At 46.5% G+C, this 18,424-nt stretch overlaps 1 protein-coding gene across 5 annotated transcripts in view; it reads right to left on the bottom strand.

The window, feature by feature from the left end:
- Positions 1–18,424, bottom strand: part of SCUBE2 (signal peptide, CUB domain and EGF like domain containing 2) — a 400,692-nt gene that overhangs the window by 313,941 nt on the left and 68,327 nt on the right. For 2 of the 5 annotated variants that reach the window (XM_073659018.1, XM_073659020.1), the window contains exons 7-12: positions 16,886–16,960; positions 16,700–16,816; positions 15,705–15,827; positions 15,202–15,318; positions 9,397–9,519; positions 8,060–8,176 (exon numbers count right to left, since the gene is read on the bottom strand). In XM_073659018.1, the coding sequence (XP_073515119.1) occupies positions 8,060–8,176; positions 9,397–9,519; positions 15,202–15,318; positions 15,705–15,827; positions 16,700–16,816; positions 16,886–16,960 (672 nt within the window). Of the gene's footprint in view, positions 1–8,059; positions 8,177–9,396; positions 9,520–15,201; positions 15,319–15,704; positions 15,828–16,699; positions 16,961–18,424 lie in introns of all 5 variants that reach the window. The other 3 variants (XM_073659017.1, XM_073659019.1, XM_073659021.1) reach the window with 2 other exon arrangements.

The raw sequence follows: 18,424 nt of genomic DNA, 5'->3' as shown, positions 1-18,424 counted from the left end.
GGGTATAATATAGGATGTAACTCAGGATCAGTAATGTAATGTATGTACACAGTGACTGCACCAGCAGAATAGTGAGTGCAGCTCTGGAGTATAATACAGGAGGTAACTCAGGATCAGTAAGGTAATGTATGTACACAGTGATTGCACCAGCAGAATAGTGAGGGCAGCTCTGGAGTATAATACAGGATGTAATTCAGGATCAGTAATGTAATGTATGTACACAGTGACTGCACCAGCAGAATAGTGAGTGCAGCTCTGGAGTATAATACAGGAGGTAACTCAGGATCAGTAATGTAATGTATGTACACAGTGACTGCATCAGCAGAATAGTGAGTGCAGCTCTGGAGTATAATACAGGAGGTAACTCAGGATCAGTAAGGTAATGTATGTACACAGTGATTGCACCAGCAGAATAGTGAGGGCAGCTCTGGAGTATAATACAGGATGTAACTCAGGATCAGTAATGTAATGTATGTACACAGTGACTGCACCAGCAGAATAGTGAGTGCAGCTCTGGAGTATAATACAGGAGGTAACTCAGGATCAGTAATGTAATGTATGTACACAGTGACTGCATCAGCAGAATAGTGAGTGCAGCTCTGGAGTATAATACAGGAGGTAACTCCGGATCAGTAATGTAATGTATGTACACAGTGACTGCACCAGCAGAATAGTGAGTGCAGCTCTGGAGTATAATACAGGAGGTAACTCGGGATCAGTACTGTAATGTATGTGCACAGTGACTGCACCAGCAGAATAGTGAGTGCAGCTCTGGAGTATAATACAGGAGGTAACTCGGGATCAGTACTGTAATGTATGTACAGTCATGGCCAAAAGTTTTGAGAATGACACCAATGATATTTTCCCATGATCTGCTGGCCTCTGGTTTTTCTTAGTGTTTGTCTGATGTTTATATCACATACAGAAATATAATTGCAATCATATTATGAGTACCAATAGGTTATATTGACAGTTAGAATGAGTTAATGCAGCAAGTCAATATTTGCAGTGTTGCCCCTTCTTCTTCAAGACCTCTGTAATTCTCCCTGGCTGCTCTCAATCAACTTTTGGACCAAATCCTGACTGACAGCAGTCCATTCTTGCATAATCAATGCTTGCATTTTGCCAGAATTTGTTGGTTTTTGTTTGTCCACCCGTCTCTTGATGATTGACCACAAGTTCTCAATGGGATTAAGATCTGGGGAGTTTCCAGGCATGGACCCAAAATCTCTATGTTTTGTTCCATGATCCATTTAGTTATCACCTTTGCTTTATGGCAAGGTGCTCCATCATGCTGGAAAAGGCATTGTTGGGCGCCAAACTGCTCTTGGACGGTTGGGAGAAGTTGCTCTTGGAGGACATTCTGGTACCATTCTTTATTCATGGCTGTGTTTTTAGGCAAGACTGTGAATGAGCCGATTCCCTTGGCTGAGAAGCAACCCCACACATGAATGGTTTCAGGATGCTTTACAGTTGGCATGAGACAAGACTGGTGGTAGCGCTCACCTCTTCTTCTCCGAATAAGCTGTTTTCCAGATGTCCCAAACAATCGAAAAGGGGATTCATCAGAGAAAATGACTTTGCCCCAGTCCTCAGCAGTCCACTCCCTGTACCTTTTGCAGAATATCAGTCGGTCCCTGATGTTTTTTCTGGAGAGAAGTGGCTTCTTTGCTGCCCTCCTTGAAACCAGCCCTTGCTCAAAGAGTCTCCGCCTCACAGTGCGTGCAGGAGCACTCACACCAGCCTGCTGCCATTCCAGAGCAAGCTCGGCACTGCTGGTAGTCCCATCCCGCAGCTGAAACAGTTTTAAGATACGGTCCTGGCGCTTGCTGGTCTTTCTTGGGCGCCCTGGAGCCTTTTTGACAACAATGGAAGCTCTCTCCTTGAAGTTCTTGATGATGCGATAGATTGTTGACTGAGGTGTAATCTTTGTAGCTGCGATACTCTTCCCTGTTAGGCCATTTTTGTGCAGTGCAATGATGGCTGCACGTGTTTCTTTAGAGATAACCATGGTTAACGGAAGAGAAACAATGATACCAAGAACCAGCCTCCTTTTAAAGTATCCAGTGATGTCATTCTTACTTAATCATGACTGATTGATCGCCAGCCCTGTCCTCATCAACACTCACACCTGTGTTAATGGATCAATCACTAAAACGATGTTAGCTGCTCCTTTTAAGGCAGGACTGCAATGATGTTGAAATGTGTTTTTGGGGGTTAAAGTTCATTTTCTGGGCAAATATTGACTTTGCAAGTACAGTAATTGCTGTTAAGCTGATCACTCTTTGACATTCAGGAGTAGATGCAAATTGCCATTACAAAAAATGAAGCAGTAAACTTTGGAAAAATTACTATTTGTCTCATTCTCAATACTTTTGGCCATGACTGTATACAGTGACTGCACCAGCAGAATAGTGAGTGCAGCTCTGGGGTATAATACAGGATGTAACTCAGGATCAGTAATGTAATGTATGTACACAGTGACTGCACCAGCAGAATAGTGAGTGCAGCTCTGGAGTATAATACAGGATGTAACTCAGGATCAGTAATGTAATGTATGTACACAGTGACTGCACCAGCAGAATAGTGAGTGCAGCTCTGGAGTATAATACAGGATGTAACTCAGGATTAGTAATGTAATGTATGTACACAGTGACTGCACCAGCAGAATAGTGAGTGCAGCTCTGGAGTATAATACAGGATGTAACTCAGGATTAGTAATGTAATGTATGTACACAGTGACTGCACCAGCAGAATAGTGAGTGCAGCTCTGGGGTATAATACAGGATGTAACACAGGATCAGTAATGTAATGTATGTACACAGTGACTGCACCAGCAGAATAGTGAGTGCAGCTCTGGAGTATAATACAGGAGGTAACTCAGGATCAGTAATGTAATGTATGTACACAGTGACTGCACCAGCAGAATAGTGAGTGCAGCTCTGGAGTATAATACAGGATGTAACTCAGGATCAGTAATGTAATGTATGTACACAGTGACTGCACCAGCAGAATAGTGAGTGCAGCTCTGGAGTATAATACAGGAGGTAACTCAGGATTAGTAATGTAATGTATGTACACAGTGACTGCACCAGCAGAATAGTGAGTGCAGCTCTGGGGTATAATACAGGATGTAACACAGGATCAGTAATGTAATGTATGTACACAGTGACTGCACCAGCAGAATAGTGAGTGCAGCTCTGGAGTATAATACAGGAGGTAACTCAGGATCAGTAATGTAATGTATGTACACAGTGACTGCACCAGCAGAATAGTGAGTACAGCTCTGGAGTATAATACAGGAGGTAACTCAGGATCAGTAATGTAATGTATGTACACAGTGACTGCACCAGCAGAATAGTGAGTGCAGCTCTGGAGTATAATACAGGATTTAACTCAGGATTAGTAATGTAATGTATGTACACAGTGACTGCACCAGCAGAATAGTGAGTGCAGCTCTGGGGTATAATACAGGATGTAACACAGGATCAGTAATGTAATGTATGTACACAGTGACTGCACCAGCAGAATAGTGAGTGCAGCTCTGGAGTATAATATAGGATGTAACTCAGGATCAGTAATGTAATGTATGTACACAGTGACTGCACCAGCAGAATAGTGAGTGCAGCTCTGGAGTATAATACAGGATGTAACTCAGGATCAGTAATGTAATGTATGTACACAGTGACTGCACCAGCAGAATAGTGAGTGCAGCTCTGGAGTATAATACAGGAAGTAACTCAGGATCAGTAATGTAATGTATGTACACAGTGACTGCACCAGCAGAATAGTGAGTGCAGCTCTGGGGTATAATACAGGATGTAACACAGGATCAGTAATGTAATGTATGTACACAGTGACTGCACCAGCAGAATAGTGAGTGCAGCTCTGGGGTATAATACAGGATGTAACACAGGATCAGTAATGTAATGTATGTACACAGTGACTGCACCAGCAGAATAGTGAGTGCAGCTCTGGAGTATAATACAGGAGGTAACTCAGGATCAGTAATGTAATGTATGTACACAGTGACTGCACCAGCAGAATAGTGAGTGCAGCTCTGGAGTATAATACAGGATGTAACTCAGGATCAGTAATGTAATGTATGCACACAGTGACTGCACCAGCAGAATAGTGAGTGCAGCTCTGGGGTATAATACAGGATGTAACACAGGATCAGTAATGTAATGTATGTACACAGTGACTGCACCAGCAGAATAGTGAGTGCAGCTCTGGAGTATAATACAGGAGGTAACTCAGGATCAGAAATGTAATGTATGTACACAGTGACTGCACCAGCAGAATAGTGAGTGCAGCTCTGGAGTATAATACAGGAGGTAACTCAGGATCAGTACTGTAATGTATGTACACAGTGACTGCACCAGCAGAATAGTGAGTGCAGCTCTGGAGTATAATACAGGAGGTAACTCAGGATCAGTAATGTAATGTATGTACACAGTGACTGCACCAGCAGAATAGTGAGTGCAGCTCTGGAGTATAATACAGGATGTAACACAGGATCAGTAATGTAATGTATGTACACAGTGACTGCACCAGCAGAATAGTGAGTGCAGCTCTGGAGTATAATACAGGAGGTAACTCAGGATCAGTAATGTAATGTATGTACACAGTGACTGCACCAGCAGAATAGTGAGTGCAGCTCTGGGGTATAATACAGGATGTAACACAGGATCAGTAATGTAATGTATGTACACAGTGACTGCACCAGCAGAATAGTGAGTGCAGCTCTGGAGTATAATACAGGAGGTAACTCAGGATCAGAAATGTAATGTATGTACACAGTGACTGCACCAGCAGAATAGTGAGTGCAGCTCTGGAGTATAATAAAGGAGGTAACTCAGGATCAGTAATGTAATGTATGTACACAGTGACTGCACCAGCAGAATAGTGAGTGCAGCTCTGGAGTATAATACAGGAGGTAACTCAGGATCAGTAATGTAATGTATGTACACAGTGACTGCACCAGCAGAATAGTGAGTGCAGCTCTGGAGTATAATACAGGAGGTAACTCAGGATCAGTACTGTAATGTATGTACACAGTGACTGCACCAGCAGAATAGTGAGTGCAGCTCTGGAGTATAATACAGGATGTAACTCAGGATCAGTAATGTAATGTATGTACACAGTGACTGCACCAGCAGAATAGTGAGTGCAGCTCTGGAGTATAATACAGGAGGTAACTCAGGATCAGTAATGTAATGTATGTACACAGTGACTGCACCAGCAGAATAGTGAGTGCAGCTCTGGAGTATAATACAGGAGGTAACTCAGGATCAGTAATGTAATGTATGTACACAGTGACTGCACCAGCAGAATAGTGAGTGCAGCTCTGGAGTATAATACAGGAGGTAACTCAGGATCAGTATTGTAATGTATGTACACAGTGACTGCACCAGCAGAATAGTGAGTGCAGCTCTGGAGTATAATACAGGAGGTAACTCAGGATCAGTACTGTAATGTATGTACACAGTGACTACACCAGCAGAATAGTGAGTGCAGCTCTGGAGTATAATACAGGAGGTAACTCAGGATCAGTATTGTAATGTATGTACACAGTGACTGCACCAGCAGAATAGTGAGGGCAGCTCTGGAGTATAATACAGGAGGTAACTCAGGATCAGTAATGTAATGTATGTATACAGTGACTGCACCAGCAGAATAGTGAGTGCAGCTCTGGAGTATAATACAGGATGTAACTCAGGATCAGTAATGTAATGTATGTACACAGTGACTGCACCAGCAGAATAGTGAGTGCAGCTCTGGAGTATAATACAGGAGGTAACTCAGGATCACTAATGTAATGTATGTATACAGTGACTGCACCAGCAGAATAGTGAGTGCAGCTCTGGAGTATAATACAGGAGGTAACTCAGGATCAGTACTGTAATGTATGTACACAGTGTCTGCACCAGCAGAATAGTGAGTGCAGCTCTGGAGTATAATACAGGAGGTAACTCAGGATCAGTACTGTAATGTATGTACACAGTGACTGCACCAGCAGAATAGTAAGTTGAGCTCTGGAGTATAATACAGGAGGTAACTCAGGATCAGTACTGTAATGTATGTACACAGTGACTGCACCAGCAGAATAGTGAGTGCAGCTTTGGAGTATAATACAGGATGTAACTCAGGATCAGTAATGTAATGTATGTACAAAGTGACTGCACCAGCAGAATAGTGAGTGCAGCTCTGGAGTATAATACAGGATGTAACTCAGGATCAGTAATGTAATGTATGTACACAGTGACTGCACCAGCAGAATAGTGAGTGCAGCTCTGGAGTATAATACAGGAGGTAACTCAGGATCAGTACTGTAATGTATGTACACAGTGACTACACCAGCAGAATAGTGAGTGCAGCTCTGTAGTATAATACAGGAGGTAACTCAGGATAAGTAATGTAATGTATGTACACAGTGACTGCACCAGCAGAATAGTGAGTGCAGCTCTGGAGTATAATACAGGAGGTAACTCAGGATCAGTACTGTAATGTATGTACACAGTGACTGCACCAGCAGAATAGTGAGTGCAGCTCTGGGGTATAATACAGGAGGTAACTCAGGATCAGTAATGTAATGTATGTACACAGTGACTGCACCAGCAGAATAGTGAGTGCAGCTCTGGAGTATAATACAGGATGTAACTTAGGATCAGTAATGTAATGTATGTACACAGTGACTGCACCAGCAGAATAGTGAGTGCAGCTCTGGAGGATAATACAGGAGGTAACTCAGGATCAGTAATGTAATGTATGTACACAGTGACTGCACCAGCAGAATAGTGAGTGCAGCTCTGGAGGATAATACAGGAGGTAACTCAGGATCAGTAAAGTAATGTATGTACACAGTGACTGCACCAGCAGAATAGTGAGCGCAGCTGTGGAGTATAATACAGGATGTAACTCAGGATCAGTAATGTAATGTATGTACACAGTGACTGCACCAGCAGAATAGTGAGTGCAGCTGTGGGGTATAATACAGGATGTAACTCAGGATCAGTAATGTATGTACACAGTGACGGCACCAGCAGAATAGTGAGTGCAGCTCTGGAGTATAATACAGGATGTAACTCAGGATCAGTAATGTAATGTATGTAAACAGTGACTGCACCAGCAGAATAGTGAGTGCAGCTCTGGAGTATAATACAGGAGGTAACTCAGGATCAGTAATGTAATGTATGTACACAGTGACTGCACCAGCAGAATAGTGAGTGCAGCTCTGGAGGATAATACAGGAGGTAACTCAGGATCAGTAATGTAATGTATGTACACAGTGACTGCACCAGCAGAATAGTGAGTGCAGCTTTGGAGTATAATACAGGAGGTAACTCAGGATCAGTAATGTAATGTATGTAAACAGTGACTGCACCAGCAGAATAGTGAGTGCAGCTCTGGAGGATAATACAGGAGGTAACTCAGGATCAGTAATGTAATGTATGTAAACAGTGACTGCACCAGCAGAATAGTGAGTGCAGCTCTGGAGTATAATACAGGAGGTAACTCAGGATCAGTAATGTAATGTATGTACACAGTGACTGCACCAGCAGAATAGTGAGTGCAGCTCTGGAGGATAATACAGGAGGTAACTCAGGATCAGTAATGTAATGTATGTACACAGTGACTGCACCAGCAGAATAGTGAGCGCAGCTGTGGAGTATAATACAGGATGTAACTCAGGATCAGTAATGTATGTACACAGTGACTGCACCAGCAGAATAGTGAGCGCAGCTCTGGAGTATAATGCAGGATAAGTGATGTACGCAGTGACTGTACTGTTTATGTAGAATAATTTGTTGTATGATAGAATGTTGATGAAACATAATTAGCGGCTCCATCTGAGCAGTAACAATGCAGTATAGGATTTGGGCAGATGATTTCTGTCGGTGTTTAATATCTAAGTCCACCAATAAGTTACCATCACAATTAGAGATATGACTCTACAAAATAATCCCATCACCAAAGTGGTCCAGGCAGCTGAGATCTATTGTGCTGTTTAATGGGATGAAAGTCACAGTCTCTGTGGATGGGAGACGTCACTTACCCGGGACATGACGGACGTGGGACGGGCAGTCTATGAGGCAGCGCTCGCTTCCACCATTCTTTACACATTGCAGAACGGCCCTTTGGGGCCCAGAGTCCATAATGGGGCTCTCCACCTCTGAGCGAGACAAAAGCACAAATCCAAATAGAGAAGTAAACACCCCGTCCCCTCTCCCCCGTCCCCTCTCCCCCGTCCCCTCTCCCCCGTCCCCTCTCCCCCGTCCCCGCTCCCCCGTCCCCTCTACCCCGTCCACTCTCCCCCGTCCCCTCTCCCCCGTCAACTCTACCCCGTCCCCTCTACCCCGTCCCCTCTCCCCCGTCCCCTCTACCCCGTCCCCTCTCCCCCGTCCCCGCTCCCCCGTCCCCGCTCCCCCGTCCCCTCTACCCCGTCCCCTCTACCCCGTCCCCTCTCCCCCGTCCCCTCTACCCCGTCCCCTCTACCCCGTCCCCTCTCCCCTGTCCCCTCTCCCCTGTCCCCTCTACCCCGTCCCCTCTCCCCCATCCCCGCTCCCCCGTCCATACACTAAAGGGTGGAGAGAAGTCACAGAGTCAATAGCCAAAAACAATGGAAATGTAGAAAATGCATAAAAAGAACAGAACACTATAAAAACTAACCCTGATCATAAAAAATCCATCACATGTAAGAAGACAGAAAACTATACCCATGAAATACCACGAACATGGAAGGGATATAAATATAGAGAAATAATCAAAAATACATTTAATAGTATGAAAGTAACAGAAATGTAATATTTAATGAAATATAATGAAAAAGGGAAGCCGGGGTCACAAGATACAGTGGGGCTCAGAAATATCAGCAGTGATCAGAGAGCGGATCCCGGAGAGCGGATCCCGGAGAGCGGATCCCGGAGAGCGGATCCCGGCGCTCGTCCCATTGTTTCTGTCGCGGACTGAACCCGGGGATTGTCTGTGGCGCCTTTGTTGCTATCTGGGAACAGTCGCAGCGGCACAAATCCATTTTTTTCTATAGGCGCCTGTTCTACGTGACCTTGTGTCAGCGCAGGAATTTTCACATTTTTAACCTGTTGATTGCCGCTCCCTGTCCTCAGCTGACACCGCGCTCATCGGTAGAGCGCCCGCTGTAGTTGTGACTCCCAGCATGCACTGCAGGCGGATAGCGCTCGGTGAGTAAGGACGCAGGACGGCGTTAGTAAATGGCGCGCAGGAAGGTCACATGAAGTATCTCCTGTGTTCTGGGTTTTGGAAATTATCCCCCAATCTTGTGAAAACCCCCTCGCTACGGCAGGTGACATCACACGGACAGGACAGGAGGGTGGAGGGTCTGCCCGGGGGTCTACGGGCACCGCGGCATCTTACCCACACAGTCCTTGCGGTTCCAGTGTAGCTTGAAGTGAGGGGGGCACTGGCAGTAATAATCCCCGGCTGTGTTCACACACGCGTGCTCGCAGCCCCCGTTATTGATGCTGCATTCATTCACGTCTAGAAAAAAAGGAACACAAAAGATGAAATCAGCACCCTGCTCTCCTGAAACACTCTGTGCTGCTGAAAACCTGGCGTCCTACACTATTCTGAGACCTCCCACAGGATCAGCACCCTGCTCTCCTGAAACATTCTGTGCTGCTGAAAACCTGGCGTCCTACACTATTCTGAGACCTCCCACAGGATCAGCACCCTGCTCTCCTGAAACATTCTGTGCTGCTGAAAACCTGGCGTCCTACACTATTCTGAGACCTCCCACAGGACCAGCTCACTGCTCTCCTGAAATACTCTGTGCTGCTGGGACCCTGATCCTTCTAATGGTTGCTAATGTCTATATGAGACCTGTGAGTGTTTCAGGTGCTCCCCTTTAAATGCGGGGTCGGGTCCCCGTGCAGCAGGCGCCAGCGTCCCCGCGCTTTGGAGGGGGTCTGCTGAGTATTTTGGGCTCCTGCTGGGTCGGAGCCGCTCCGCAGCGGACTCATCACTCCCCGGCTCTCCGGCAACAAGGAAGATTTTCACAAACCCCAGACGTTTCCAGCGGCTGAATACTTTGCGGTTTCTTCCACCGCCAGGAACCTCTTGACGTTAGCAAACTGTATTTTTGGCGTTTTATGATTTCTCAGTGGTTAGACGCCGCACCACAAAGGTCTACACTGCGGTTACACTGACACTTTAATTCTGAAGAGGGTGCGATACCCATGGTTTAACCCATAATGTAAGGGGGGACGTGCAGACTATCACACCACTGATCTCTCTACAGATCTGCAGAGCATCGCTCCTCCACCTCCTGACAGATACCTAGTAATATATTCTGCAGACTATCACACCACTGATCTCTCTACAGATCTGCAGAACATCGCTCCTCCACCTCCTGACAGATACCTAGTAATATATCCTGCAGACTATCACACCACTGATCTCTCTACAGATCTGCAGAGCATCGCTCCTCCACCTCCTGACAGATACCTAGTAATATATCCTGCAGACTATCACACCACTGATCTCTCTACAGATCTGCAGAACATCGCTCCTCCACCTCCTGACAGATACCTAGTCTGCAGGATATATTACTATCACACCACTGATCTCTCTACAGATCTGCAGAGCATCGCTCCTCCACCTCCTGACAGATACCTAGTAATATATTCTGCAGACTATCACACCACTGATCTCTCTACAGATCTGCAGAACATCGCTCCTCCACCTCCTGACAGATACCTAGTAATATATCCTGCAGACTATCACACCACTGATCTCTCTACAGATCTGCAGAGCATCGCTCCTCCACCTCCTGACAGATACCTAGTAATATATCCTGCAGACTATCACACCACTGATCTCTCTACAGATCTGCAGAACATCGCTCCTCCACCTCCTGACAGATACCTAGTCTGCAGGATATATTACTATCACACCACTGATCTCTCTACAGATCTGCAGAGCATCGCTCCTCCACCTCCTGACAGATACCTAGTAATATATTCTGCAGACTATCACACCACTGATCTCTCTACAGATCTGCAGAACATCGCTCCTCCACCTCCTGACAGATACCTAGTAATATATCCTGCAGACTATCACACCACTGATCTCTCTACAGATCTGCAGAGCATCGCTCCTCCACCTCCTGACAGATACCTAGTAATATATCCTGCAGACTATCACACCACTGATCTCTCTACAGATCTGCAGAACATCGCTCCTCCACCTCCTGACAGATACCTAGTAATATATCCTGCAGATTAATACACCGCTGATCTCTCTACAGATCTGCAGAACATCGCTCCTCCACCTCCTGACAGATACCTAGTCTGCAGGATATATTACTATCACACCACTGATCTCTCTACAGATCTGCAGAGCATCGCTCCTCCACCTCCTGACAGATACCTAGTAATATATTCTGCAGACTATCACACCACTGATCTCTCTACAGATCTGCAGAACATCGCTCCTCCACCTCCTGACAGATACCTAGTAATATATCCTGCAGACTATCACACCACTGATCTCTCTACAGATCTGCAGAGCATCGCTCCTCCACCTCCTGACAGATACCTAGTAATATATCCTGCAGACTATCACACCACTGATCTCTCTACAGATCTGCAGAACATCGCTCCTCCACCTCCTGACAGATACCTAGTCTGCAGGATATATTACTATCACACCACTGATCTCTCTACAGATCTGCAGAGCATCGCTCCTCCACCTCCTGACAGATACCTAGTAATATATTCTGCAGACTATCACACCACTGATCTCTCTACAGATCTGCAGAACATCGCTCCTCCACCTCCTGACAGATACCTAGTAATATATCCTGCAGACTATCACACCACTGATCTCTCTACAGATCTGCAGAGCATCGCTCCTCCACCTCCTGACAGATACCTAGTAATATATCCTGCAGACTATCACACCACTGATCTCTCTACAGATCTGCAGAACATCGCTCCTCCACCTCCTGACAGATACCTAGTAATATATCCTGCAGATTAATACACCGCTGATCTCTCTACAGATCTGCAGAACATCGCTCCTCCACCTCCTGACAGATACCTAGTCTGCAGGATATATTACTATCACACCACTGATCTCTCTACAGATCTGCAGAGCATCGCTCCTCCACCTCCTGACAGATACCTAGTAATATATTCTGCAGACTATCACACCACTGATCTCTCTACAGATCTGCAGAACATCGCTCCTCCACCTCCTGACAGATACCTAGTAATATATCCTGCAGACTATCACACCACTGATCTCTCTACAGATCTGCAGAGCATCGCTCCTCCACCTCCTGACAGATACCTAGTAATATATCCTGCAGACTATCACACCACTGATCTCTCTACAGATCTGCAGAACATCGCTCCTCCACCTCCTGACAGATACCTAGTAATATATCCTGCAGACTATCACACCACTGATCTCTCTACAGATCTGCAGAACATCGCTCCTCCACCTCCTGACAGATACCTAGTCTGCAGGATATATTACTATCACACCACTGATCTCTCTACAGATCTGCAGAGCATCGCTCCTCCACCTCCTGACAGATACCTAGTAATATATCCTGCAGACTATCACACCACTGATCTCTCTACAGATCTGCAGAGCATCGCTCCTCCACCTCCTGACAGATACCTAGTAATATATCCTGCAGACTATCACACCACTGATCTCTCTACAGATCTGCAGAGCATCGCTCCTCCACCTCCTGACAGATACCTAGTAATATATTCTGCAGACTATCACACCACTGATCTCTCTACAGATCTGCAGAACATCGCTCCTCCACCTCCTGACAGATACCTAGTAATATATCCTGCAGACTATCACACCACTGATCTCTCTACAGATCTGCAGAGCATCGCTCCTCCACCTCCTGACAGATACCTAGTAATATATCCTGCAGACTATCACACCACTGATCTCTCTACAGATCTGCAGAGCATCGCTCCTCCACCTCCTGACAGATACCTAGTAATATATCCTGCAGACTATCACACCACTGATCTCTCTACAGATCTGCAGAACATCGCTCCTCCACCTCCTGACAGATACCTAGTAATATATCCTGCAGACTATCACACCACTGATCTCTCTACAGATCTGCAGAGCATCGCTCCTCCACCTCCTGACAGATACCTAGTAATGTATCCTGCAGACTATCACACCACTGATCTCTCTACAGATCTGCAGAGCATCACTCCTCCACCTCCTGACAGATACCTAGTAATATATCCTGCAGACTATCACACCACTGATCTCTCTACAGATCTGCAGAACATCGCTCCTCCACCTCCTGACAGATACCTAGTAATATATCCTGCAGACTATCACACCACTGATCTCTCTACAGATCTGCAGAGCATCACTCCTCCACCTCCTGACAGATACCTAGTAATATATCCTGCAGACTATCACACCACTGATCTCTCTACAGATCTGCAGAACATCGCTCCTCCACCTCCTGACAGATACCTAGTAATATATCCTGCAGATTATTACACCGCTGATCTCTCTACAGATCTGCAGAACATCGCTCCTCCACCTCCTGACAGATACCTAGTAATATATCCTGCAGATTAATAGACCGCTGATCTCTCTACAGATCTGCAGAACATCGCTCCTCCACCTCCTGACAGATACCTAGTAATATATCCTGCAGATTATTACACCACTGATCTCTCTACAGATCTGCAGAACATCGCTCCTCCATCTCCTGACAGATACCTAGTAATATATCCTGCAGATTAATAGACCGCAGATCTCTCTACAGATCTGCAGAGCATCGCTCCTCCACCTCCTGACAGATACCTAGTAATATATCCTGCAGACTATCACACCACTGATCTCTCTACAGATCTGCAGAACATCGCTCCTCCACCTCCTGACAGATACCTAGTAATATATCCTGCAGATTATTACACCATTGATCTCTCTACAGATCTGCAGAACATCGCTCCTCCACCTCCTGACAGATACCTAGTAATATATCCTGCAGATTAATAGACCGCAGATCTCTCTACAGATCTGCAGAACATCGCTCCTCCACCTCCTGACAGATACCTAGTAATATATCCTGCAGACTATCACACCACTGATCTCTCTACAGATCTGCAGAGCATCGCTCCTCCACCTCCTGACAGATACCTAGTAATATATCCTGCAGATTAATACACCGCTGATCTCTCTACAGATCTGCAGAACATCACTCCTCCGCCTCCTGATACATAGTAATATATCCTGCAGATTATTACACCACTGATCTTTCTACAGATCTGCAGAGCATCGCTCCTCCACCTCCTGACAGATACACGGAGATGAATTCTGCAGATTATTACACCAATGACCTCTGCAGAGCATCGCTACTCCACATCCTGACTGATACACTTTGCAGAATTCTGCAGATTATTACACCACTGACCTCTACAGATCCGCAGAACATCGCTCCTCTACTTTCTGAAAGATACACGGTGATGAACCCTGCAGATTATTACGCCTCGGACCTCTACAGATCTGCAGAACATCTCTCCTCTACCTACTGTCAAATACACGGTGATGAACCCTGCAGATTATTACGCCTCGGGCCTCTACAGATCTGCAGAACATCTCTCCTCTACCTCCTGTCAAATACACGGTGATGAACCCTGCAGATTATTACGCCTCGGACCTCTACAGATCTGCAGAACATCTCTCCTCTACCTCCTGTCAAATACACGGTGATGAACCCTGCAGATTATTACGCCTCGGACCTCTCCAGATCTGCAGAACATTACTGGATAATTCCACTATGCTGCGAGAATCTTTAGTGACCCCCGACTGCAGACGGTGACATCACGGCGCGGTTTGCAGCTCGGAGGGGAGATAATGTGTTACCCACCAGTATAATGAGCTCAGTGTAGCTTCTGCTGCACAAACAAACGCCCCGGAGTCAGGAATAAATAGCAGACGTTTACCCAGAGCCGCCACCGCCGCGCTCAGCACGCCGCTCATCGGAAACCCTCCGGACGTGGAAGGAGATCAGCGAGGGTCGTCTGTAATGAGCTCTGCGCCTCTGGGGGGGCAACGACCGAAGCACTGGAGACCCAGAGGTGGTGAGACTACAACTCTCAGCATCCACCACCATTGCAGAACAGGTTGTAGGCCACGTAGCTGTGATAAAGCACTCACCTCCGCAGTGCGTCAGTCCGTAGAGAGTATAACCCCGGTCACACGCGCAGGCGAACCATCCCGGGTGATTGATGCAGGTATGATCGCAGGTGCGCTCGAAGGAGCATTCATCCACATCTGCAAAAAGACAAAACTTCTCCAATGGAAGGGTCCACGATTGGGGGAACTCAGGCAGTAAGAATAGCACGTCACATGACCCAGGCAGAAATTAAATGAACCCCCGCAATGACGGCTTCCCACCGTCACGGGTCACGTCGTTACCGTCTGCGGTCGGGACCTTTATTCCTGTCCATCTGCGGATTCAGGGACACTTCCATCCAATATACATAAGACGTAGAACAATCGGTGCCCAGATGTGCCCCAGCATGGGGTCAGCTCTGTAAATAAGTGCCCCCAGCCCAGAGCTTCAGTACCAGCATGCACTGCAGGGGTGAGCGCTGCTCCGCAGCTGATGCTTTATTATTCTCTGGTTACGTTTCATGCCCGTGACTGGCAGTGCCTACCTTGGCAGGACTTCTCGTCTGTGAGCAACTTATATCCAGCTTTGCAGCTGCAATCGAAGCTGCCCACGGTGTTTTTGCAGAAGTGATCACACCCTCCATTGTTGCTCTGGCATTCGTCAACATCTGAAACGAGGACAAGGTGGGCTGTTATGTCACCGAGGGGGTCTGCAGTGCACCGAGCGAAAGACCCCGGACAGCGATGACAGGTGGGTCAGAGTAGCAAAATTCATGTGTTAAAGGGATATTCCCACCAGTGAAAGTCGTCTCCTTTAAATTTAAGATAGAGGGTAACTTACCAATCTCTGGGTGATCGACGGCTGGGACCCCCAGGTATCTGGAGAGCTGTGCATGCTCCATTCATCATCTATGGGATGGTAGGGATAGGGATTTCTCCAGCAGTCCCATACACCATGAATGGAGCAAAGGGTGAACATACCTCCGCTCCATGATGAAGCTTTGCAGATCATTGGGGGCCCAGCGGTCGGACCTCCGGCGATACGTAAATTATCCCCTATCATGTGATTGCAAAATGATTTTAATTGTGGCGATACCCCTTAAGAGTGGCCACGGAGATAATTTACAGCCCTTTTTTTTTCGCAGGGCGCCTGTAAGACTTTCTACCCCCGGGGTGGTCTCCCCAGAAGATACATTAGCCCCCTAGATCTTCTCCTGAAGGTCTCTGATTGTCCTGTCACTTCCGCAACTCTACAGTGAAAAAGACCCCAAATGATCAGATGATCCGACCATTCAGGGGCGCTGCTGTATTTTTCACCTCCGCTCAGGTACAGGCAGGGTAACTGATTCCTACAGCACCGTTTAATTCTTGCCCAGAATGGGAATGGCCGCCAAATCCCCCTCTATAACGCATTCTCCACCGGGAAGGAACCACCTCAGCTTGGCACCGACACCAAAGAGCGGATCCCAGAATGTGAGGTTAGGACGCGCTCCGCCGGCAGCGGGGGGCTGTCTGCATTCTCAATTACCGCCTATCTCACCTTTACACGTCTTCCCATCAAACTGCAGCGTAAACCCCACAGGACAGCTGCAGCGTACACCCGTCGATGTGTCCCGGCACGTCCGGTCACACCCGCCGTTATTAACAGCGCACGTCTCTGAGGAAGAAGACACCATCACATTCTGAATTACCATGAACGACCCTGTACAGAAACGCCCCACCTTACCCATGACCAGCCGGCGCTTCACCCGCTTATCCATCTCCGCCACAGACGTAGAATTGGCATCAGATTCCTCCTTCTCTGAGGATAAAAGACACAAACCCCCGTGACAACCCGGACACGACGACACCTTCCCCGACAGCAAAGTGTCTACAAGGGCAGGAGGCTGTCTGTCCAACACCAACCAGCAGAATACTGAGCGCAGCTCTGGAGGATAATACAGAAGGTAATGTATGTACACAGTGACTGCACCAGCAGAACAGTGAGTGCAGCTCTGGAGTATAATACAGGATGTAACTCAGGATCAGTAATGTAATGTATGTACACAGTGACTGCACCAGGAGAATAGTGAGTGCAGCTCTGGAGTATAATACAGGATGTAACTCAGGATCAGTAATGTAATGTATGTACACAGTGACTGCACCAGCAGAATAGTGAGTGCAGCTCTGGGGTATAATACAGGAGGTAACTCAGGATCAGTAATGTAATGTATGTACACAGTGACTGCACCAGCAGAATAGTGAGTGCAGCTCTGGAGTATAATACAGGAGGTAACTCAGGATCAGTAATGTAATGTATGTACACAGTGACTGCACCAGCAGAATAGTGAGTGCAGCTCTGGAGTATGATACAGGATGTAACTCAGGATCAGTAATGTAATGTATATACACAGTGACTGCACCAGCAGAATAGTGAGTGCAGCTCTGGAGTATAACACAGGATGTAACTCAGGATCAGTAATGTAATGTATGTACACAGTGACTGCACCAGCAGAATAGTGAGTGCAGCTCTGGAGTATGATACAGGATGTAACTCAGGATCAGTAATGTAATGTATGTACACAGTGACTGCACCAGCAGAATAGTGATTGCAGCTCTGGAGTGTAATACAGGAGGTAACTCAGGATCAGTAATGTAATGTATGTACACAGTGATTGCACCAGCAGAATAGTGAGTGCAGCTCTGGAGTATAATACAGGATGTAACTCAAGATCAGTAATGTAATGTATGTACACAGTGACTGCACCAGCAGAATAGTGAGTGCAGCTCTGGAGTATAATACAGGAGGTAACTCAGAATCAGTAATGTAATGTATGTACACAGTGACTGCACCAGCAGAATAGTGAGTGCAGCTCTGGGGTATAATACAGGAGGTAACTCAGGATCAGTAATGTAATGTATGTACACAGTGACTCCACCAGCAGAATAGTGAGTGCAGCTCTGGAGTATAATACAGGATGTAACTCAGGATCAGTAATGTAATGTATGTACACAGTGACTGCACCAGCAGAATAGTGAGTGCAGCTCTGGAGTATGATACAGGATGTACTCAGGATCAGTAATGTAATGTATGTACACAGTGACTGCACCAGCAGAATAGTGAGTGCAGCTCTGGAGTATAATACAGGAGGTAACTCAGGATCAGTAATGTAATGTATGTACACAGTGACTGCACCAGCATAATAGTGAGTGCAGCTCTGGAGTATAATACAGGAGGTAACTCAGGATCAGTAATGTAATGTATGTACACAGTGACTGCACCAGC

This window comes from Phyllobates terribilis, unplaced genomic scaffold (assembly GCF_046119375.1).
Source record: "Phyllobates terribilis strain yellow unplaced genomic scaffold, ASM4611937v1 Scaffold_13__5_contigs__length_258822181, whole genome shotgun sequence".
Lineage (NCBI taxonomy): Eukaryota > Metazoa > Chordata > Amphibia > Anura > Dendrobatidae > Phyllobates > Phyllobates terribilis.
This window is presented reverse-complemented; position numbering and strand designations above follow the sequence as displayed.